At 48.2% G+C, this 25,308-nt stretch overlaps 1 protein-coding gene across 1 annotated transcript in view; it reads left to right on the top strand.

Annotated features, from left to right (window-relative positions):
* Window positions 1-4,105: 4,105 nt before the first annotated feature.
* The window catches only part of LOC144606407 (complement factor B-like), a 48,374-nt gene continuing 27,171 nt past the window's right edge, over window positions 4,106-25,308 (top strand). The window contains exons 1-6 of the mRNA XM_078422459.1: window positions 4,106-4,258; window positions 7,988-8,194; window positions 9,914-10,099; window positions 19,424-19,594; window positions 21,715-21,789; window positions 23,310-23,434. Coding sequence (XP_078278585.1) covers window positions 4,156-4,258; window positions 7,988-8,194; window positions 9,914-10,099; window positions 19,424-19,594; window positions 21,715-21,789; window positions 23,310-23,434 — 867 coding nt within the window. The 5' untranslated portion in view covers window positions 4,106-4,155. The remainder of the gene's footprint in view (window positions 4,259-7,987; window positions 8,195-9,913; window positions 10,100-19,423; window positions 19,595-21,714; window positions 21,790-23,309; window positions 23,435-25,308) is intronic.

The following is a 25,308-nucleotide window of genomic DNA, read 5'->3' as shown; positions in this document are numbered from 1 at the left end:
TAAATATGCTTTCAGCTTTTCATCTGAAAGTAAAACCTGTGTAAATCTGACTGCCAGACTCTTACCAAACTGGAGATCCGAACTCTTGAACCCATGTGAAAGGGCTACGGTTAAATACCCAAAACGTTAAGCCCCATCACTCTGTGACAATCTGGCTTTTCAGATTCAAAACAATATTCCTCAGAGATGCTGCCTGACCCACTGAGTTACTCAGGATTTTTATATTCAAATGTTTTTATGAAATGATGTTTACTTCAAGAAAAAGTCATTTTATGTGGTGAAAGGAAGCAGTTGTACAGGGCCCTAGTGAGACCGCACCTGGAGTACTACGTGCAGTTGTACAGGACCCTAGTGAGACCGCACCTGGAGTACTGTGTGCAGTTGTACAGGACCCTAGTGAGACCGCACCTGGAGTACTGTGTGCAGTTTTGGTCTCCAAATTTGAGGAAGGACATTCTTGCTATTGAGGGAGTGCAGCGTAGGTTCACTAGGTTAATTCCCGGAATGGCGGGACTGTCGTATTTTGGAAGACTGGAGTGATTGGGCTTGTACACTGGAATTTAGAAGGATGAGAGGGGATCTTATTGAAACATACAAGATTATTAAGGGATTGGACACGCTAGAGGCAGGAAACATGTTCCCAATGTTGGGGGAGTCCAGAACCAGGGGCCACAGTTTAAGAATAAGGGGTAGGCCATTTAGAACGGAGATAAGGGAAAACTTTTTCAGTCAGACAGTTGTAAATCTGTGGAATTCTCTGTCTCAGAAGGCAGTGGAGGCCAATTCTCTGGATGCTTTCAAGAGAGAGTTAGATAGAGCTCTTAATGATTGCGGAGTCAGGGGGTATGGGGAGAAGGCAGGAACGGGGTACTGATTGTGGATGATCAGCCATGATCACATTGAATGGCGGTACTGGCTCGAAGGGCTGAATGGCCTCCTCCTGCACCTATTGTCTATTGAGAGGTGCACTCCGAGTGTGAACATGCAGATCATTTTATCGGAAACTCTCTTGGTAAATGTTGCCGAGTTGGCACAGAATAAACCAACAGCAGCACAATCCTGGTTGGAACCGTGATTTCACCGAGTAGATGATCTCCAGCCATCCTCCTCAATCCCATGCACACGTTAAATACAGTGCCCTCCATAATAATGTTTGTGACAAAGACCCATCGTTTATTTATTTGCCTGTACTCCGCAATTTGAGATTTCTACACGGAGAAACCAAAATGTCTAAAAATGGCCTTTATTAAAATCTGACAATGTGCATTTTAACCACACGTGATTGTTTTTTCTATTACAAATCTCAAATTGTGGAGTAGAGAGGCAAATAAATAAATGATGGATCTTTGTCCCAAACATTATGGAGGGGATCTTTGTCCCAAACATTATGGAGGGGATCTTTGTCCCAAACATTATGGAGGGGATCTTTGTCCCAAACATTATGGAGGGGATCTTTGTCCCAAACATTATGGAGGGGATCTTTGTCCCAAACATTATGGAGGGGATCTTTGTCCCAAACATTATGGAGGGGATCTTTGTCCCAAACATTATGGAGGGGATCTTTGTCCCAAACATTATGGAGGGGATCTTTGTCCCAAACATTATGGAGGGGATCTTTGTCCCAAACATTATGGAGGGGATCTTTGTCCCAAACATTATGGAGGGGATCTTTGTCCCAAACATTATGGAGGGGATCTTTGTCCCAAACATTATGGAGGGGATCTTTGTCCCAAACATTATGGAGGGGATCTTTGTCCCAAACATTATGGAGGGGATCTTTGTCCCAAACATTATGGAGGGGATCTTTGTCCCAAACATTATGGAGGGGATCTTTGTCCCAAACATTATGGAGGGGATCTTTGTCCCAAACATTATGGAGGGGATCTTTGTCCCAAACATTATGGAGGGGATCTTTGTCCCAAACATTATGGAGGGGATCTTTGTCCCAAACATTATGGAGGGGATCTTTGTCCCAAACATTATGGAGGGGATCTTTGTCCCAAACATTATGGAGGGGATCTTTGTCCCAAACATTATGGAGGGGATCTTTGTCCCAAACATTATGGAGGGGATCTTTGTCCCAAACATTATGGAGGGGATCTTTGTCCCAAACATTATGGAGGGGATCTTTGTCCCAAACATTATGGAGGGGATCTTTGTCCCAAACATTATGGAGGGGATCTTTGTCCCAAACATTATGGAGGGGATCTTTGTCCCAAACATTATGGAGGGGATCTTTGTCCCAAACATTATGGAGGGGATCTTTGTCCCAAACATTATGGAGGGCACCGTATCTTCGATGGCACGACACTCTCCATGTCCCTTTTGTCCTTATTCCACTTTCACAGTTTCCCCTCTTTAACCGTCACTTCTGAATACGAGGACGAGTGTCATTGTTCAGTGTTGCTTCTGGCAGACTGACTCAATACTGTACACTGTTATATTTACCAGAGATAGGTTGTGAACCAACCAGTGGACGGTACTGAGTCAGTCTGAGCCTGCGGGTGGAGAACCCGCTCACTGGCTCCTCTGTCTTTCCTCTGTCCGTTGCTACTGCCGTGCATGAGGACTTTACAACGTTACGTGTGCTGCCCAGAAACCCCCTCCGTGTCCACTACGACTTGGATCTGATGCATCCACAGCCTCTAGGTTCTGGATTTAAATCCCTCTGCAGACACATGAAGCACAAAACCTGAACTAAGTACGCAGAGTGTGTAAGAAGGAACTGCAGATGCTGGTGTAAACCAAAGACAGACACAACAAGCCGGAGTAACTCAGCGGGACAGGCAGCATCTGGAGAGAAGGATTGGGTGAGACCCATTCGGGTCGACACCCTTCTTCAGACTGGGACCTTTTTTCTTACAGAGTGCTGCCTGTACGGCCAATAGTGCCATCATTCATATTACACTGGCCTCCCTATTGGCCTTGGCTGGATGTAAAAGAGACCAAGGCAATATTTCAGTTCTCCCCAGGTCCAAGTAAACATTTGCCCCGCTGCAAATATCACGGATCCACACCTGGCCTTTTCCTCAGTGCGGTGTGTAAGGAGGGGTTTGCTGTGTGTGTGTTGGTCGTTCAGTCACATTCCAGCAAAGGTTGTGGTTCATTGACTGTAGGGCCCTTTCAGACATCCCAGGAAGGAGCAAGTATCCACATGTGTGCATTCCTCTTATCCTGTATCAGGATGAGGATACGGACAGTACAGAGGATGGGGGCACAGGGGGTCCCGTCCCGGACTTAGACATTTCTTTCTCTGGACTCGTCGTCTCCAGGTTTCGTGTTCTCTCACTCTATAGAATAAAAATGAAGAGACATCCCAGCCCTTAACGTTGTCATTGATCTGAATCCATACCCACACACCGGCAGAGTGGGTACGAAGGGCCAACGGTTGGAGTACTGGCACCACGTTACAGGAAAGATGCCATTGCACTGAAGAGGTACAGTGGGCGATGCAGCGGTAGAGTTGCACCAGGGACCCGAGTTCAATCCTGACTACGGGTGCTGACGGTACCAGTGTCGCAGTGGTCATTTTGTAGGTGCCGGAGCGGCCGCTGTTAAATTCCCCGCTAGTTCAAATTCCCGGCTGTTTATTTTGGCTTTTGTTTCTAGAGGTACTGGAGCAGCTCCATACAGCACGGCACCCCTGCTGGACGGAGCTTATGCGTTCTCCCTTTGATCGCATGGATATTCTCCGAGTGCTCCGGTTTCCTCCAGCACTCCAAATATGTACAGGTTTGTACGTTAATTGGCTTCTGTAAATTGTAAATAGCCCCTAGTGTGTAGGATAGTGTTAGTGTACGGGGTGATTGCTGGTCGGCTCGGACTCGGTGGGCCGAAGGGCCTGTTTCCACGCTGTATCTCTGAGGTCTAAAGGTACAGAAGGAACTTTCACAGGCATTTCCAGCTATGGGCTTGGAATTTATCTAGCAGTTGCAGAGAAGTTACCGGAAAGGATCGGATCGAAGTACATGTGTTTCCCACTCTCTCTCGTGGCCCACATTCCCCCTTATACAGAATCATCAATGATTAGCTTTCAAACAGAAAAACAAACATCAAGATCAGAAAATATGCCTCAAAGCTGGTTAGACGATAATGATTAACCAAAGAGAGTGTTCATTTTCTGTAAATCGGATTTTAAATCATTGCTCTCTGCTGATGCCTGTACATTTAAACATGGCATTTCACACGACCAGACAGCGTGGACATGATATGGCGTTAATGGTTCTGATGATTGGGCTGTGGCCTGTTGCGATATGTGGTATGGTGCTTCTTTGATACCTTAAATCTTATAGAAACATATAAAATTCTTAAGGGGTTGGAGAGGCTAGATGCGGGAAGATTGTTCCCGATGTTGGGGGAGTCCAGAACCAGGGGTCACAGCTTAAGGACCGAGATGAGAAAACATTTCTTCACACAGAGAGTGGTGAGTCTGTGGAATTCTCTGCCACAGAAGGTAGTTGAGGCCAGTTCATTGGCTATATTTAAGAGGGAGTTAGATGTGGCCCTTTTTGCTAAAGGGATCAGGGGGTATGGAGAGAAGGCAGGTACAGGTTACTGAGCTGGATGATCAGCCATGATCATATTGAATGGCGGTGCAGGCTCGAAGGGCCGAATGGCCTACTCTTGCACCTATTTTCTATGTTTCTATGTTTCTAAATGAAGCCATAAGTTTATTTTAATTTGTGCAGTATTATTACTATTTTCTCTAATGTAAGATTTAGGTATCCAGACTTTGGGTATCCAAAGGAAATCTGAAAAGGTGACAGAGAATCCATGAACTGAGAATGTGTTTGATTTCTAAGCTTCTGAGGGAATGAAGATGAAGGAGGTTTTCAGGTATGATCCAGGAGAAGTGCAACTCGTTTCACTGGGAAGTGTTTGAAGAAAAAGTGGTCACAAGATTCAGTGTGATTAGATTTAGGCGGCCACAGTGGCACAGCAGTAGAGTTGCTGGCGCTGTCTGTACGGAGTTTGTACATTCTCCCCGTGACCTGCGTGGGAGAGATCTCCGAGATCTTTGCTTCCCTCCCACGCTCCAAAGACGTACAGGTTTGTAAGTTAATTGGCTTGGTAAATGTAAAAATTGCCCCTAGTGGGTGTAGGATAGTGTTAATGTGTGGGGATCGCTGGTCGGCGAGGACCCGGTAGGCCGAAGGGCCTGGTTCCGCCCTGTATCTCTAAACTAAACTAAAACTAAAGATATTCAGGGTTGGATTAGCTACGGTAAAAAAATAAAAGCATTCAAATATGAAATATGCTCATTCAGAAGCAAACTACTTTTAGTGATCGGAAAAGTGAACTGTTGCAAGTGGAGTGGATACAAAAACTGACAAAGCAGACAACAAGGGTGGACATCAAAGAGAAGATGGGGTTCAGACTGGACAAGCCAACAAGGGGAGAAGGAAAGATATTTACCACTATAGATCCTTGGGTGACTAAAGCAATGAAACAGGGGGAAAAAAAAGTTCGATTAATATAAGGATCAAGTCTGGTTCAGCAATTGTTTGGAGACCAAACATAAAAAGGTGGACTGAAATTGAAATATATAGCTGATAAAAAGGCAGAGGGAGAGTGTGGGCTCGACTAGGAAAAACACAAAGGTTTTTGGAAGAGGCGCAAGACTTGAATGTTACATGAGTTACTTGCAACTGGACTCACGAAAGAGGATAATGTCAAAGTCAAAGTAAGGGGAGATGGTAGTGATAGTAGCGGTTAGGATGTAAATGGACCAAGAATAAACTAGCGTGCAAAAGTAGAAGAGCCACCTAGGACAGATTCTAACTGAGGAAAGGGTGGGGAAAGCAGGGGCTGTGATTACAATATACAAATCCCATGAATAGTATGTGCCAATAGTTGTGGAGTGTAGCTTTATAGATATTTTTGATATTTTGGAGATAAAGAAACATAGGTTCCATAAGGTCATTAGTAATAGGAGCAGAATAAGACAATTCGGCCCATCAAGTCTACTCCGCCATTCAATCACGGCTGATCTATCTCTCCCTCTTAACCCCATTCTCATGCCTTCTCCCCATAACCCCTGACACCCGTTTCATGCAGGAACGAGGCAGTGAGGATACAATGCTGACTCTAATGAGTGAGGCAGGAGGTTAGATGGGTCAATTGGCTTCCTCCTGCTTATATTTATTTTTTTACTTAGGTGTTTAGTTTAGAGAGAGAGTACGGAAACAGGCCATTTGGCCCACCGAGTCTGCGCCGACCAGCGATCCCCGCACATTAACACTACCTTACTAGGGACAATTTACCATTTTATACCAAGCCAATTAACCTACAAGGTAGACACAAAATGCTGGAGTAACTCAGCGGGCCAGGCAGCTTTCCTACACAATTAATATAACCATATATAACCATAATAACAATTACAGCACGGAAACAGGCCAGTTTGGCCCTTCTAGTCCATGCCGAACACTTTCTCCGACCTAGTCCCATCTACCTGCTCTCAGACCATAACCCTCCAATCCCCTCCCATCCATATACCTATCTAATTTACTCTTAAATAATAAAATCGAGCCTGCCTCCACCACTTCCACCGGAAGCTCATTCCATACAGCCACCACCCTCTGAGTAAAAAAGTTACCCCTCATGTTACCCCTAAACTTTTGTCCCTTAATTCTGAAGTTATGTCGCCTTGTTTGAATCTTCCCCACTCTCAAAGGGAAAAGCTTACCCACGTCAACTCTGTCCGTCCCTCTTAAAATTTTAAAAACCTCTATCAAGTCCCCCCTTAACCTTCTGCGCTCCAAAGAATAAAGACCCAACCTGTTCAATCTCTCTCTATAGCTTAAGTGCTGAAACCCAGGCGACATTCTAGTAAATCTCCTCTGTACTCTCTCTATTTTGTTGACATCCTTCCTATAATTTGGCGACCAGAACTGCACACCATATTCCAGATTCGGCCTCACCAATGCCTTGTACAATTTTAACATTACGTCCCAACTTCTATATTCGATGCTCTGATTTATAAAGGCAAGCATACCAAACGCCTTCTTCACCACCATATCCACATGAGATTCCACCTTCAGGGAACAATGCACAGTTATTCCCAGATCCCTCTGTTCCACTGCATTCCTCAATTCCCTACCATTTACCCTGTACGTCCTATTTTGATTTGTCCTACCAAAATGCAGCACCTCACACTTATCAGCATTAAACTCCATCTGCCATCTTTCAGCCCACCCTTCCAAAAGGCCCAAGTCTCTGTAGACTTTGAAAATCTACTTCATTATTAACTACACCACCTATCTTAGTATCATCTGCATACTTACTAGTCCAATTTGCCACACCATCATCCAGATCATTGATGTAAATGTAATCTACAAACTTGGACATCTTTGGAGTGTGGGAGGAAACCGAAGATCTCGGGGAAAACCCACGCAGGTCACTGGGAAGGTACAAACTCCGTACAGACAATCACCCGTAGTCAGGATCGAACTCGGGTCTCTGGTGCTGTCAGGCAGCAACTCTATCACTGCGCCACCGTGCCATCCCTATTTTACAGAATATCGCCTTTCTTGGCAAATCAGATCTTGAGAAAGCCCTTTTGCAAGGATCTGTATGCAGAAAAGCCTCAATGTACAGGCCAATGTCAGCCTCGGAGAGAGTGATGATGGTGTAATTCATTTAGGTATCTTTTAGTGAGGAAATTGAAAATGAAATTAGCCCTGGATCCCTTTCCTAATCGTTATACCATGGCTTCTCCATTTCTTCCGGAAAGTATGGGTTGTTGAGTACTGATTTGATGTCAATAGGTGAGAACATGTTTTGGATTCTCTGTAATTCGAATACCTTGATTACACTCCAGGGTGTAAAGATGGAAAGTATTGCAGGGAGAGAGGTGCTGACACTTTTGAAGGAAAGGTACTGATTAGAAGAATAAACGTGCCTTGTCGAGAGGAGAACATTTATTGGAGAATCGTATTAAGCAGATTAAATGTACTCATCTGTAATGCTTTTACGCCGAACATTGTAGAAGATAACCTCTGCCCTAATGATGAAGAAATTGAAGGCGGATGGATCAAGTGGCCGGAGAATCGAGTGGAAGGAAGTGTGATGACTTACGTTTGTCCTGAGGGATTCCGGCCCCACCCTGTCAGCTGGAGATACTGTGGCTCGGACGGGAAGTGGAGTCGTCTGAGAAATGCATATCGTGAAGTTGCTCATAGAGCATCGTGCCAAGGTTAGTCTTTATCTAGTCTGTTAATCCCCTTGCAGGGATAAGGAACATGCTGGATGTTACTTTGAACCGAGTTGAGGTTCGCACATCTCAACTGCTCTGCATTTGTAGCAACTTCTCATCATATCAGTGTTGATGTTATAAGAAATAGACTAATGAAGGCAAAAGTGGGGACATAATAATTTGCTGAGAATTTCTCCATTCAGTGATTTACTTCCACCCTTCATACTGCTATGGATGTCAATGGTTCCAAATGACAAAGGGGTGCCAGATTACAGCCTTACTCGCGTTTGATGGTTATCACCAACTTCACCATCCCCAAGAAAGTTCTTTAACCTTTTAGATCTGCCACATCCTAGTGTTTTACTTACAGCACAGTTTTGTTATTTTAATTCAATGTCAGATCGAGCAATTTCATCAAACTGAGTTGAAGAATTTGTGGAAGGATATTCTTGCTATTGAGGGCGTGCAGCGTAGGTTTACTAGGTTAATTCCAGGAATGGCGGGACCGTCATATGTTGAAAGACTGGAGCGACTAGGCTTGTATACACTGGAATTTAGAAGGATGAGAGGAGATCTTATCGAAACGGATAAGATTATTAAGGGGTTGGACCTTAAGGGGTTGGATCTTTTTGTGCACAACCCGCAGGCATTGCCACTTTCATTTCACTGCACATCGTGTATGTGTATGTGACAAATAAAATTGACTTGACTTGACTTGACTTGACATGTTAGAGGCAGGAAACATGTTCCCAATGATGGGGGAGTCCAGAACAAGGGGCCACAGTTTAAGAATAAGGGGTAGGCCATTTAGAACTGAGATGAGGAAAAACCTTTTCAGTCAGAGAGTTGTGAATCTGTGGAATTCTCTGCCTCAGAAGGCAGTGGAGGCCAATTCTCTGAATGCATTCAAGAGAGAGCTGGATAGAGCTCTTAAGGATAGCGGAGTCAGGGGGTATGGGGAGAAGGCAGGAACGGGGTACTGATTGAGAATGATCAGCCATGATCACATTGAATGGCAGTGCTGGCTCGAAGGGCCGAAGGGCCGAATGGCCTCCTCCTGCACCTATTGTCTATTGTCTATTGTCTATTGTCTATTGTCTATAAGAATGTTGGCGTTCAGCTTATCCTTGAAATGCACTGGGAACTCCAACATTCCAGCCAAAGGTTGCCCCTGCATTTATTGCACTTTAACGTAGTACGGTGTGTGTCACTAACAGCACTGTTATTTACCATCCTTGCCATGTTACAGTGTAATCTAGGCCTGAATTATGAAAATAACCCTGACATTTGTGAAAAAACACAAGATTTCCATTCAACTCCTTCATTCCATTCAACCACAGCTCATGACTGGCCCAGAGAGAGAGAGAGAGAATTATTTCCCTTTGCTTCATTATATCCTTTAATTATTGCCTAGAACACAACACATTTTTTTAATATGGATTGAATCTATAAACACATGTTCATAACCCCCACCATATAAACTCCGAAACATAGACTGAGTGTCATCTCATGCACTAAATGTAATTCACGTTATTCCCTTGATCATGTATCTATCATCACTGTGGATGGCTCGATTGTAATCATCTATTGTCTTTCTGCTGACTGGTTTAGCACGCAACAAAGGCGTTTCACTTCACCTCGGTACATGTGACATTCTAAGCTAGAATGATGTGGTTTCAGATGTAACCAATTGTAACTCTCTCCTCGATTACTTTGCAGCACTGACTTGCCTTGCTCCTCAATATTTTGAGTTTGGATCGTACCATCCCCATAAAAATGTCTTCATGTTCAATCAATCCATCTCCTTTCAATGCTATAATGGGTTCAAGCTGGTCGGATCGGCTTTAAGGACCTGTTTACCAAATGGTCAGTGGAGTGGGAAAGTGCCCAGATGTTTCACTGACGGTATTTATCATTATTATTATAATTTTTACACTGCGCGGCAGTTAGCATAACAGTTCGCAATTTCGGTTTGCTTCTAGTGATTTAATACGTGATCTCTTGTCAGAGTTATGCAGCGTAACCCAACGTACATAAGGAGTCACGCCCCAGAACACTACAGTTTATTATACATAACACCTTAGGGTGTTTCATTATATGACTCCTTCTATTCAAATTAGATTATGTGCTACACAATTAACAGGGTATCTTTCATTATTTATTTCACAAAATGCTGGAGTAACTCAGCAGGTCAGGCAGCATCTCAGGAGAGAAGGAATGGGTGACGTTTCGGGTCGAGACCCTTCTTCAGACTGATGTCAGGGGGGCGGGACAAAGAAAGGATATAGGTGGAGACAGGAAGATAGAGGGAGAACTGGGAAGGGGAGGGGAAGAGAGGGACAGAGGAACTATCTAAAGTTGGAGAAGTCAATGTTCATACTGCTGGGCTGCAAGCTGCCCAGGCGAAATATGAGGTGCTGTCCCTCCAATTTCCGGTGGGCCTCACTATGGCACTAGAGCAATACAATACAATACAATACAATACAATGTATCTTTATTGTCATTGTACAGGGGTACAACGAGATTGGGATTGCGCCTCCCATACGATGCAATAAATTAATTAGCTAGTCAGTATTAATTTAAACAACCCAATGAAACAAATTAGAACAGTTTTAAAACAGAATAAAGTGCAAGTAGATCTGTGCCGGTTCACTGTGTGATGTGACCATCCGGCTCAGCAGGATCGGTTCATGGCAGCTATGGCCCTGGGGATGAAGCTGTTCCTGAGTCTGGAGGTGCGGGCGTAGAAGGCCTTGTATCGTCTGCCCGATGGTAGAAGTTCGAACTGATTGTTGCAGGGGTGTGAAGAGTCTTTGTGGATGCTGGTGGCTTTTCTGAGGCATCGTGTGTTGTAGACGCCCTCCAAGGCTGGTAGCTGTGTTCCGATGGTCCTCTGAGCTCTATGGACTACCCACTGAAGAGCTCTCCTCTCTGCCTCCGTGCAGCTGAGATATTACACAGGGATGCCATGCGTTAGGATGTTCTCTATGGTGCAGCGGTAGAGGGTCGTCAGCAGCTCTTGGGTAGACCAGACTTTTTCAGTGTTCTTAGGTAGAACAGTCGTTGCTGTGTCTTCTTGACCAGTGCAGCAGTGTTAGTGGACCATGTGAGATCCTCCGAAATGTGAGTGCCCAGAAACTTGAAGCTGGACATTCTCTCCACACAGTCCCTGTTGATAAAGATCGGGGCGTATTCCCCGTTGTGTGACCTACGGAAGTTGATGATCAGCTCTTTGGTCTTGGTGATATTTAGAGACAGGTTGTTATCCGAGCACCAGTCCGCCAGGTTCTGCACCTCCGCTCTATAGTTTGTTTCATCACCGTTGGTGATCAGCCCGATCACCGTTGTTTCGTCTGCAAACTTGACAATAGTGTTGGTGTCGAATGCAGGAACACAGTCGTGTGTGAATAGGGAGTAGAGCATGGGGCTCAGAACACAGCCCTGTGGTGTGCCGGTACTCAGGGTGATTGTGGAGGACAGGTGCGGGCCCATTCTCACTGCCTGCGGTCGCTCCAGCAGGAAGTCCAGGATCCAGTCGCATAACGACGAGCTGAGGCCTAGCTGGTGGAGTTTGGTGATGAGCTTTTTTTAAAAAAAAATTTTTTTTTATCAAAAATATTTATTCAAATATTAAAATAATATATACAATACAATAAAACCAAAACAGAACCCACCACCAGAATATTATACAAACAAATATACCTATTAAAACTATCATACAATTATATTACAATCCCCATCCAGGATACATCCAATCCCCCGCGGTGCCCAGCGGTCCCGGAAATCCTCCAGGGTGCCCGTGGACAGCGCGTAGTCCCTCTCCAACACCACCCAGGCACGGACGTAACCCCGGAAAAGGGGCAGGCAGCTGGCTCGGGCAGAGCCCTCTTCCGCCTGGCGCCGTGAGTCTCGGATGGCCAGCTTGGCCTGGCCCAGGAGCAACCCAACAAGGACATCTTCGGCCCTACCCTCTCCCCTACGCACAGGGTGTCCAAAGATGAGGATGGTGGGTGAAAAATGCAGCCAAAAAGCAAGGAGCAGCCCCTTTAGATATTGGAACAGGGGCTGCAACCTCACACACTGCATGTACACGTGGTACACAGACTCTTCCAACCCGCAAAAGTGGCAGGCGGCTGGCGAGTCTGTGAACCGCGCGAGGAACAGGTTGCAGGGGACTCCTCGGTGCAATATCTTCCACCCCAGGTCCCCGATGGAGAGGGGCAGAATTCCTGCGTAGAGGGACCCCCACCGTGGGGTCACCTCGCGACCGGAAGTCAACACTGACCGCCACTTAGTGTCCGGACGGTGGACCAGGGCGAGGAAGTGCAGGGTGTGGAGGAGGAGCCCGTACAGGACACGCCTCCCTGCGTCTCGGAGGGAGATGAAGGGTGTCGAGGAAATGCGACTCATGTTGTGTGGGACCGGCCCCCGGGAAGGATTACGGCGCCTCGGTCCGACGAGTACTTCCGGCTGAGCGGGGGTTTGCTCAGCCGCAGGTACTCCACACATTTGAGCCTCTCCGACACCCAGCGGGGCAGGACAAGGGCCGGCTGCTCTCACGCCTGGGCCACCGCCCTCCGTCAGCGGAGGGGGGGCCCGGTCGACAGCAACCAGGTTCCAGACTCTCAGCAAGTCCCGGTAGAAGCCGGGCATTCCCAGCAGGATAGCACGGCTGACGCCCACCATCGGGATCCGCGTACCTGCAGCGGCCCCGTTGGAAAAAGTGCGTCGCCAGCACGTGCCACCTGGGAGGACGCTCCGAGTACAGGTATCTCTGCAGAGTCCTGAGGCGGAGAGCCGCCAACTGGGTGCGGATGCACACCAGCGACTGCCCGCCCTCCTCAATCGGGAGACTCAGGACCGCTGCAGAGACCCAGTGCTTTCCGTTGCCCCAGAAGAAGTCCACCAACTTCTTCTGGATGATCCCAGCAAAAGTGGCTGATGGGACCAATGTGGTCAATCTGTACCAGAGCAGGGAAGCCACGAGTTGGTTAATGACCAACACCCTGCCCCGGTAGGAAAGCACGCTGAGGAGACCTGACCAGCGCCCAAGCCGGGCGACGACTTTCAACTCCAGCTCCTGCCAGTTCGCCAGCCAGGTCTCCGCGACGGGACTCAGGTAGACTCCCAAGTAAAGGAGGCGCGTGGTGCTCCACGTGAAAAACCGCATCTCCTCAGGGAGGGAGTCCACCTGCCATGGACCCACCAAGAGTCCAGAACATTTCCCCCAATTGATCCTTGCAGAGGAGGCGGCCGAGAAGACTCGTTGGCACTCGCGCATCCTCTGCAGATCAGCGGGGTCAGTGACCATGAGGAGCACGTCATCGGCATAGACCGAGAGGACCACCTCCATATCTGGCTCGCGTAGAACCATGCCCGTCAACCTCCTCCGAAGCAGACTAAGGAATGGCTCCACGCAGATGGCGTACAGTTGGCCTGACATGGGACAGCCCTGACGTACTCCTCTGCGGAAGAGAATGGGGGCCGTCAAGGATCCGTTGACCTTGACGAGGCACTCCGCAGAGGCGTATAGAAGTCGGATCCGGGACACAAAGTGCGGTCCGAACCCAAACGCCCGCAGAGTCCTCACCAGATACTCGTGATCCACCCTGTCGAAAGCCTTCTCCTGGTCAAGGGAGAGAAAGGCAGTGGGTACACCGGTCTCCTGAGCCAGGTAGACCAGGTCCCGGACCAGATGGATATTGTCCTGGATGGACCGGCCCGGGACTGTGTAAGACTGGTCAGGGTGGATCACTTGGGCCAGCACTGGGCCCAGACGGTTGGCCATTGCCTTAGCAAAGACCTTGTAATCGGTACAGAGGAGGGAGACCGGGCGCCAGTTCTTTAGTAGGCGGAGATCACCCTTCTTGGGCAGAAGGACCACTACAGCCCTCCGCCAAGACAGGGGCATCTCCCCGGTCGCCAGGCTCTCCCTCAGGACCATGGTGTAGTCCTCCCCCAAGGTCCCCCAGAAAGTGCGGAGGAACTCTGCTGTCAGGCCGTCCAGGCCAAGGGATTTGCCCCTTTGAATCTGATGGAGGGCCGCGGTCAGTTCGTCTAGTGTCAGGGGGGCGTCCAGACGCTCGGCACCCTCCGGGCCGACCGTGGTTAGACCTTCCCACAGATCACTGCACTCGTCCACGCCGGAGCTATCCGGTGAAAACAAGGTCCCATAAAAGGAACGAACCGCCGCGTTGATGTCTTCTGGTTCGGTGACGGGGGAGTCATCGTCAGCGAGCAGCTCCACTAACTGCTGACGGACTCCCCGCCACTTCTCCAGCGAGTAGAAGAAGGGTGAACCGCGGTCCAAGTCGTGGAGCATTTGGATCCGCGACCTCACATACGCGCCTCGGGATTGCTGTAACTGCAGCTCCTTCAGCGCGTCCTTCTCCTGGTATTCCCTCCAGAGGGTCGGGTCCCCACCGGTCTGACTTAGACGCGAATCCAAATCGAGCAGCTCACTCCCGAGCTGTCTGACCTTGGAATCGCGTCTCTTGGTCGACCCCCTAGTGTACTCCTGACAGAAACGCCGGATGTGGGCCTTGCCCACGTCCCACCATAGCCGCAGGGAGTGAAATCCTCCCCTCTTCCCCTTCCAAGCGGTCCAGAACCTCACAAACGAGTCCCGGAAGCGGCGATCCTCCAGCAGCCGGTTGTTAAAGTGCCAGTACACGGACCCTCCCCTCGTGCGCAGCAGGGTAAACTCTGCCCACACCAGGTGGTGGTCCGAGCAAGGCATCGGCCGCATGGAGGCCGCCGAGACCCGGGAGACGTACGCCCGAGAAATGTACAGGCGGTCAATGCGAGAACCACCCCCCTCTGACCTCCTGGAGAAGGCACTGGAGTCGGGGTGGAGGTTCCTCCAGGTGTCTACCAAGTCAAAGGAGCCCACGAGCTCCTTCAACTTCTTCACCGACTCCTGGCCGCGCTGGATACCGGAACGGTCTCCTTCCTCGAGGGTACAGTTGAAATCTCCCCCAAAGATCACGCAGTCGCCAGGGTCGATGGAGCTCAAAAGGGTAGACACCTCCCGGAACAGGCACATCTGCAACACGGCGGGCTTGGGGGCGTACACGTTGACAAAATGCAACGGCACGCCATCCAGGCGCACGGCCAGGTGAAGCAAGCGGCCTGGCACCAATTCCTGGACCTTTAGGATTTCTGGCCGGAAATTCGGGGCCAGCAAAATGGCCACCCCACTGGAAATGGAGCTGAGGTGGCTCATGAAGACCTCACCACTCCACTCCAGGAGCCAGGTGGACTCGTCTCCTGGGATGGTGTGGGTTTCCTGCAGGAAGCTCACCGCATATTTCCCATCCCTCAGGGTTGAGAGATGGTTAAACCTGCGGAGAGGCCCCCTGCTGCCATTGATGTTATAACTGGCTATGGTGATCGCCATGTCAGAAGTACACTAGATCCCCTCACCAGTCCCCTGGTCACTGACAGCAGAGTCGCCTTTGCCGCTACGGACCCTAGATGGATTGGCAGTGCGTTTCACCTTCCGGATCTTGGCAACAAGGGACGCTCTACTGGTCCCTCTACCCCCAGCAGGAACGACGCTGCTCTGGGCCTCGGCGTCCTTTTCCAGGTCGTCCAAGAAAGACCTGAGCTGACGCCGGTCGTTCCCCTTCACCCCCATCCCTCCCTTCACCCCCGTCCCTCCCTTCACCCCCCGTCCCTCCCTTTCCCCTCCCCTTCCTTCTGAGGATGAGGTTCAGGGAGCTGGTGACCCCTTGTAAGTTCGGCCACCGGAGGGAGGCCAGTTTGGGCCGATGTTGGGCTCCTTCGGTGGCCGCGATGAACTCGCGGATCTCCTCCACTGGAATGAGAGGAGTGGCGTCGGGGGCAGCGAGAACATCCATTGACTCATTGCCCGAGGAGTCCTCTTCCACCCCCCCACTGCAGATGGAGTCACCATTCCCATCCTTGGACACACCTTCTGTGCTTGAGACTCCCGCCCCACTCTGCGCAGCGGTTGCCTCTTCCCCACCCTCTGGTCTCACCTCCACCTCAGTCCCCACCGTGGGGCCAGTGGCAGAGGGGCCATCCTCGGGTGTACCTGGGGAGTCAAGACCATTGACAGTGGGGTCTATCCCTCCACCAGTTGGGCCCAGAGTGGACTCTGGTGCCCCAGACTCAGGGAGTCCCTCTGGAGCCAGGTCCTGCGGGAGAGAAGGGCTGGTTTCCCCTTCCCCCTCCCCGCCTACTATTCCCTAACTCCACAGGCGTGTTCTCAACCTCGTCCTGGGTGGGTTGCTCCTGGGCTTCCTCGGGTGCATGAATTGGGATTCCCTCCCCAACAGGAATCTCTCCCTGCTCCATTACACCCGAGTGGTCCCCATCACCACCATCCCCAGAAACCCCTTCAGAGCATGGAACCGGGGCCTGAACCAGAGGCCAGGAGTCATCCTCCACCACAGCACTCCCCACCCCACTGGAAGATTCCCCTATGTCCCCCTTCTGCTCCTCCCTGGAGAGATTCCTCCTTCTTTTTTTCGAAGGGGAGGAGCTCACAGACTCTGGGGTCACCTGAGCAACCCTAGTCTGCGGTTCCCCCTCCTCCCGCCCAATCCCCTCCGCCCCTGGCTGGATTATGGGGCTTGCGGACTCCCTAACGGGAGGTGACGGGATGGGTGGCAAAGTCTTATCCCCGGGGGGTTTGTTCCCCAGGTGCCTTATCTTCTTCGCCACCTTGCCCCCCTTCTTTTGACCCTCCCCATCCCCAGGGTTCCCTGACTCAACTACAGGGGGAGTGGGAGTGGGGGGGGGAGGGGGGTTAGTGGCACCAGAGGCGGAGGCCTCCGCCCGGGATTTGGGGCAATTCCTCCGAATATGCCCCACTTCCTTGCAGGCGTGGCACCTCGGGCGGTCCGATGTCCAGAAGATGGTGAAGTCTCGCCCATCCTGCTGGACACAGAAGCGCCCGTCGACCACCTCCTCCCGGTCCAGCAACATTGTCAACTGGCGCCGGAGGGAGAGAACGTGCTGCAAGTCCTTCCTGCGGAACCCCTTGGGTATTGGGGTGATGTCGGTGAGGATCTTCCCCAGGGTATGAAGGTGGGGAAGGAGGGCCTCGTTCTTGATGCAAGGTGGGACGTTGGATAGGACCACCCGCTGCGCGGTGGACCCCAGGGGCTCGACCTGTAGGAAAAGTCCACCCACTGTGACCCCTTTACATACAGTCGCGTTCACCCCCTCAACGGACTCCAGAAAGAACACGCCCTTCCCAAACATTTTTCCCACATACACAATGCCTACAGGCTTGGCTGCCGCTGCCACAGCAGCCGCGCAGTCCTCCAGGTTCATTTGGGGGGGCATGTAGCACCTGACCCCATGTTCAAAGGGTAGGTTCCTCATGGGGAACCGGGCCCCCAGAGGAGCAGCCGAAGCAGCTGAAGCAGCCGCCTTAGCATAACTCCCCGAAGGCCCCGATCCCCCAGAACGCTGACCCTGCATGATGTCAGGCACTACAGTGAAACAAAAACACTGATACACAAAGACAATCCAAAAGGCACGGGGCCAAGTCCAAACACACAAACAAGTGTAGAACAGTTCAAGGGAGGGAGGCGAGTGGTGTTGCCTCAAACGTCAATAATGGCGGCTCCCACTAGAAACTGCTGCGTCACGGCCTCTTGGCCCGGGTTTCTCGGCTCTCCTGCGTTCCCTGGTGAGCTGCAGACTTTCTCAAGCAATCCCCGCTGGTCTTCGCTGCTCCTGCAGCAACGAAAGGGATTCACCTGCAGTCTGTTATTGTTGGAAGCCTATCTCTGATAGAGAGGAGGCTCCTTCAGCTCCAGGTCTCAAGGCCGCAGAAGAAGGTCGAGGGTGTAGAAAACTCCCACACCGCACCAAAACCAGACCCGTCCGGTCAGTAGCGACGAGGCAGTGTGGGGGGGGGGGGGGGGGGGTTGTTCTGGGCGCAGGTGTATCAGTCCAGACAGGTTTTTCTCCCCCTTTTTGTGCGCCACAGTTTCCTGGCAGGTTGCCAGCCTCAGTAGTGCGAGCTGAGCAGTCAGTTGATAACACCGCTTTCAGCCCCAAAACTCACAGAAACCTTTTAAAAAGATTTCTGTAGCATCGCAGCGATACCCAAAGATGTTTAGAGTACCGCTGTACCTCCTCCGAATTCCAAAAAAAATGTTTAGAAACTCACTTGTTCGAGTGATTGAAACAGAGCTCCGCAGCACCACACCCCACACCTGAGCTTGGTGGGGATGACCGTGTTGAAGGCGGAGCTATAGTCTATGGCAGTTATTTTCTTACACTAGGATATCTTTCATTAAATCATTAGAATCTGTTTTAAGTGCAGAAATTTATTTAGTCATAAACTCTTATGCATTTTAAGGGACAGAATGCAGTTTGACAATGATAATATAGGTTTACCTGTTTAGTATTACACAGCATATCCTGTTACACCAATAGCATTGTTTAATATATTACAAAACATAGAACATAGAACACAGACGGTTACGGCACAGGAACGGGCCCCCGCCTATAACATGATGGCAAGTTAAACTGGTCTCATCTACCTGTGCATGATACATATACCTCTATTCCCTGCACTTCCACATGCCACTCATCAAAAGCCTCTTAAACACCACAATCATATCTGCCTTCAACACCACCCCTGGCAACGAATTCCAGGCCCTCGCCACTCTCTGTAAAAATAAAACTTGCCCCGCAGATCTCCATTAAACTTTCCTCCTCATCTTATAGCTATGCCCTCCAGTGTTTGACATTTCCATCATGGGGGAAAAAGGTTCTGACTGCCTACCCGATTTATGCCGCTCATAATTTTAAATACTTCTGTAAAGTCTCCCCTCACCCTCCGCACACTACTGTTAACTCCATCTTGGAGAGCGTTAAGATGGAAAACTTTGCCGAGGTGAATGAAAACTGTACCGGATTAACTCAGCAGGTCGGGCAGCATCTCTAGAGAACATGGGTAGGTGATGTTTTGGGATGGGGTCATTTTCTAATTATCAAGATATGGTATTTGGGGCATGCAAGGGCTTGGCAAGCTGTGGTAGTGATTTAGTCCAGAGTTTCATGTCTGACTTAGACTCAAATTTCATCTAAAAATCAAAGCGCTGATGGTACTCCAGATCTCGTATGGAGATGTTCAACAGCCACCATCAATGTGTGTCTTCATAGTCCTGGCCGGATATTCTCAAACTGCAGAACTAGTTTTGATTAGAAGGTCTCTAATGGTGTACTTTCTCTCTTTAGCCACATTCTGTCCCAACCCTGGAATTCCCTTTGGTGCAACAATAACGGGCTCGAGGTTTAACGAATTGTCGATGGTGCATTACAGCTGTGGGGCAAACATTTTACGAGGTTCATCAAAACGCCGATGCTTGCCATCAGGCCAGTGGTCTGGAGTGGAACCACGATGTGAAAGTAAATCTGTTTTCTATCTCCCCAATTCCTTTAAGTATTTTAAGACAAGTGGTTCTCCCATGTTGTTGCAACGTAGAACTTAGGAGGTGGACCTTTAAAAGAAAATGACATGGGGGGGCATCCCACATCTCTTTACAGTCGGTGAATTTCTTTGAAGTTATGACGTGGGAAGCACATCAGTTGCAGGGAAGAAGCTATTGTTGAGTCTGGTGGTCACAGTTTGCAGGCTCATGTACCTTCTTCCTGGTGGTAGGAGTGAAATGAGAGCGTGCCCAGCTAGGCTATCCTTTACTCTTGATTAGTAGGAATTTATGAAGTGAAATCAACTCAACAATCCATAAGCTCTTTAGCTCAAAAACAAAAAAACGCAGATGTTGGAAATCGGGAATGCGAACAGAAAATGTCGGAGAAATTCAGGTAGCATGGGATCATAGAGTGCAGAAACCTTTAGAGTGTATCACAAAATGCTGGAGTAACTCAGCAGGTCAGGCAGCATCTAGGAGAGGGGGAATGGGTGACGTTTTGGGTCGAGACCCTTCTTCACCCATTCCCTCTCTCCTAGATGCTGCCTGATCTGCTGAGTTACTCCAGCATTTTGTGATACCTTCGATTTGTACCAGCATCTGCAGTTATTTTCCTACACAACCTTTAGAGCGTGGCTCTTTATTGTTAAGCTTGCATGTGGTTTACATTTGAGTACAGACCAATTTATACCTTGGTTGTATATATATTATATATTCAAAATTGGGTGTCATAATGTTGCGTAATCAGCAGATTTGCAGCTTAATCTTGAGGAGGCCACATACATATACTTGGCAGCTATAATATACGTGCAAACAGTTTCCTGTGCAATGCAGTTGTTCCTGCCGTGCGATGTAACAGGAATTGATATGAAGCCAAGGCACACAGCCTGTTATATTAGAAGTATCTTTTAGTTTAGGTTAGACACAGAGCGGAAACAGGCCCACCAAGTCCGCACCATCCAGGGACCCCGCACATTAACACTATCCTGGACACTAGGGATAATTTAAACATACACCTAGCCAATTAACTGACAAACCTGCATGTCTTTGGAGTGTGGGAGGAAACTGAATATCTTGGAGAAAACCCACGCGGTCACGGAGAGAACGTATAAACTCCGTACAGACGGCACCCGTAGTCGGGATCGAACCCGGGTCTCTGGCACTGTAAGCGCTGTAAAGCAGCAACTCTACCGTTGCGCCCTTTAAATTAGTCAGTTTTAGTTTTAGGTTTAGAGGTTCAGGTTTAGAGATACAGGGGAACAGGCCCTTCAGCCCACAGTGTCCACGCCAACCATTACACTAGCTCAACCATTAAACAGGCCCTTCAGCCCACAGTGTCCACGCCAACCATTACACTAGCTCAACCATTAAACAGGCCCTTCAGCCCACAGTGTCCACGCCAACCATTACACTAGCTCAACCATTAAACAGGCCCTTCAGCCCACAGTGTCCACGCCAACCATTACACTAGCTCAACCATTAAACAGGCCCTTCAGCCCACAGTGTCCACGCCAACCATTACACTAGCTCAACCATTAAACAGGCCCTTCAGCCCACAGTGTCCACGCCAACCATTACACTAGCTCAATGTTATTCCACTTTCACATCCAGTCCCTACAATTAACCTATAAACCCCACGTTATCACTTTAGTTTATCATTTCAGTTTAGTTTATGGTCACGTGTACCGAGGTACAGTGAAAAGCTTGTGTTGCATGCGAACCAGTCACCAGAAAGACAATACATAATTACAATTACAATCAAACCATTTACAGTGTACAGATACTCGATAAGGGAATACTGTTAAGTTGCTGCAATAGTTACCTTCCTGAGAAACCTCATGTTATATAAAGGCATGTTGTAGCATAACAGGCCATTGGTGTTTTTGAAACACTTATTTAAATAGATTTCCTGATCACAGCTGTGCTATAACCAATGAGTAGAGTTGCAGGATCCATCAATCACATTATAACTAATTTGAGTTATGGAAACACGCATCGCAGCAGAACTAGCTGTACAAAGTAATAGTAAAGTAAGCAACAGAAAGCAAGCCCTTCTGTTTACCTGCCTATTAAATACTGCTTTCCATTGATGAACAGACAGATATGCTTTTGATAACGTGAAGGACCTGACAAGAGAACTGGACATCTTGGAGACAACAGTACGCACTAATGGTGAGACTGATACATTTCTGATGTTTATTACTGCTATTACAAGCTGATCTAGTGTGTTACTACACATGGGCAAATTAGGATCATGATAAGATTGTTAGCTGGAAACCTCATCTCCCACTTTAGGTCACGGCTCAGGGCTCTCCGGATTGAATTGATCTAATTGATACTTTCTGCAACCAATTCACAACCAACTGCTGTTGGAATTTATTCCAGATTTGGCTTCCTTCCTTGTATGAAAATTAGGGGGAGAAATCCGACTGAAGTTGTCTAGTTTTCATTTGCTGGTGTTTTATATGGGATCGTGAGACCTGGAGTGTTTGACTTGATCACAAACATTATGCATGTTCATTACAAATATCAAGTTGATTTTGAAACCAAAACCATTCACAAAATAGTAGTTGGTCGCAGGGAATCTCATAACTGCTCAAATGGAAATCTATGGGACTTGGAGCCGAGTATTCTGACTATATTTGTGTACCTAGAGTCAGAGAGCTATATAGCATGGAATCAGGCCCTTCAACCCAACTTGAACATGTTGACCAAGTTGCTTAATGGCGTTAGTCCCATTTGCATATGCCCGACCTTATTTTGTTCTGGACAGCATCAAATTGTTGCACGCTGTTGGAGCAGCTGATATCCAGGCTAGTGGAGGATATTCCATCATGATCTTGACTTGTGCCTTGCTGATTATAGAAAAGCCTTGTGGTGTTGGGATATAGGATAGGATAGATATCCATAGGATACCTGGCCTCGGATGTGCTCTGTTGCTGTACATAGCGAATCCATGGATCCATGACCCATATTTCTCCAAGATGACTCCCAGGATGGAAATGGTGGGGGGTGCAGGAACAACAATGCCATTGAATCTCAAGGGCAGCTGTTGGAAGTAGTCATTGCCCAGCATATCAGTGGCATTGATGGTATTTATCATTTTAATTTTGTTTTAGAGATACAGCGTGGAAACAGGCCCTTCAGCCCACCGGGTCCGCGCCGCCCAGCAATCCCCGCACATTAACACTATCCTACACATACTAGGAACAATTTATTTTTATTTTTATTTTTACATTTGCCCAGCCAATTAACCTACATACCTGTACGTCTTTGGAGTGTGGGAGGAAACCGAAGATCTCGGAGAAAACCCACGCAGGTCACGGGGAGAACGTACAAACTCCGTACAGACGGCGCCCGTAGTCAGGATCGAACCTGAGTCTCCGGCGCTGCATTCGCAATAAGGCAGCAACTCTACCGCTGCGCCACCGTGCCGCCCTACATTTGGCACTACATGCCTGATTGTTGTTTAGGTCTTATCAGGTATCGATGTGGACTGTTTATTTTGCGAAGAAGTGCTGAACAGAGTTGAATCTTGTGCAATTGTTTGGAACTGTCCTCAATATAAACCTTCATACAGTGCCTGGAACCTCACATAACATTCCATTCCCGCTAAATGTTTCCTGTAACAAGACCAGTGTGCCCAGATTGTACTGCAGTGTATCTGAATAGATGTGTTTTTATTTCTGCAGACCTTACTCTTGGACCTGCGGCCAAGAGAAGGGTTGATTTCTTCTTTGTCGTCGATACTTCAGCAAGTCTTGGGAATGAAAACTTCATCAAGACTTTTGACTTTGTTACGACTTTCATCAGTAGGGTAAGTGCGATTGATTAGTGCTCTAAAAATCTCAGGGGCTCAGGACTAAGCTGAGCAGGACTAGGGAGGAATTAATACAGACTGGAATAAAATGAAAACTGCACTGTTACAATTACATACTGCACTGTTACAATGGCCTGGCCTTTGCATTGTTCCTTTTGGTGAGAAATCTTGCTATTTAAAATAAATTTCAACATTTGATTTTGATAGAGCTACCGTTGCATTTGCAGTTTGCATTTAATTAAGAGGTTTATATAATAAACAATGGAAAATGTCATCATAACTTTGTGATAGGGATTCATGAACATCTGGTTTGGAGACGTGAATCAGAGCTGACTAGCCCATTTCATCCTTTTCTGTTAATGTTATGCAATGCAAGCACAAACTATTTCTACTGATGTAGAATTCCAGACGCAGAGCATTGCTGATGTAGGTAGAGCTGAGGACGAGTCGCAGGTTAGAATCGAACCAGGGATCAGATTGTTTCCACCTAACTTAATACAATCTGAGGAAAATGTCCCCAAGCCTGGGCTACATGCCCTGATAGTCAGCATCAGGTGATTCTAGTAGGTAACCGAGGTCTAGTCCCTTACCACCATCACAGCGTAGAGGTTACAGCTGACTTTTAGTTTAGTTTAGAGAGACAGCGGAAGAAGACCCTTCTCGGTCAATGCCAACCTGCAATCCCCGCACGCGATCACTATCATACACACGGGGGACAATTTTACCATAGCCAAGTAAATTACAAACCTGTACTTCTTTGGAGTGTGGGAGGAAACCGGGGCACCCGGAGAAAACCCTCGTGGGTCATGGGGAGATCGTACAAACTCCGTACAGACAGCACTCATAGTCAGGATAAATCCAGGGTCTCTGGCACCGTAAAGGCAGCAACTCTACCACTGCGCCACAGTGCCGCTACGTTTTTGCACTTAGTTCTTTTTAAAAGTAGAAGAACCCCTCTTCATATAATTCTGTGCCTCCTAATATAAGTCCACTACCTAATAAACTTTGCAATAATTTTTCAGCAGTGAGGAAAACAAAAGCACCTGGTGACTGCCCTCAGGCTGGGTGCTCTGCCCAGCTCTTTTGTGTTTGGATTTATCCGATGCTAAGAGACTGGTTCGTTTGCCTTTCTATTCTCCTCCCACTTTTATCCATGAAATTGACCATGTACTGCACTGCCCCTGTTGTTCTGGCCCTGCCTGCAGCTCGGGGAGTGGAGGCTTGAATCTGTACCATGGACGGCAATGCTTAACCTGGGCTGAGCCTCCAGGGCATTGTGGCAAATGCTGTGTGATCAGGTAAAAGGTTTGACAGAGAGGTCTTGTTTAAAGAAGACCAGGGAGTGCCACTAGAGTTCAACATTGGAATCTCAATCTGGGATTTTGGGCTCTTGTGAGATGCGAAACATTCATTATAAATTGCGTGCAAAATCACCACATTGTAATATGTGAGAAGTGTTCTATAATTTAAACACTTTTACAAAACTGGAAGCAAAGTAAAGCCATATTGTAATTGGAATCGGTTCAGCACACAACTCTAGATATCTGGGTTTGACTCTGATTCCCAATGCGTCTACGTTGGGGCAGCACAGAAGTGCAGGTGGTAGAGTTACTGCCTCACGTCACCAGAGACCCAGATTCAATTGATCTCTGGCGCTGTCTGTGTGGAGTTGCAAGTAAGTGGTTACTAGCAATTACCTTTAGTGTAGAACAATTCAGGGTGAATTTGACCAGCATGCGAGGGAGAATGGAATACAGGTAATTAATAAGAGGGGGGAATGGGACTGTTGGAATTTCTCTGAGAGTCAGCAGAGGATTGATGGGCAGAATGTCGTTTCAAATGTTAGGGGAAGATGGAACATGAAATATGAA

This window comes from Rhinoraja longicauda, chromosome 26, assembly GCF_053455715.1.
Source record: "Rhinoraja longicauda isolate Sanriku21f chromosome 26, sRhiLon1.1, whole genome shotgun sequence".
NCBI lineage: Eukaryota > Metazoa > Chordata > Chondrichthyes > Rajiformes > Arhynchobatidae > Rhinoraja > Rhinoraja longicauda.
Note: the sequence above shows the minus strand (reverse complement) of the source record. Positions and strands in the feature narration are given on the sequence as shown.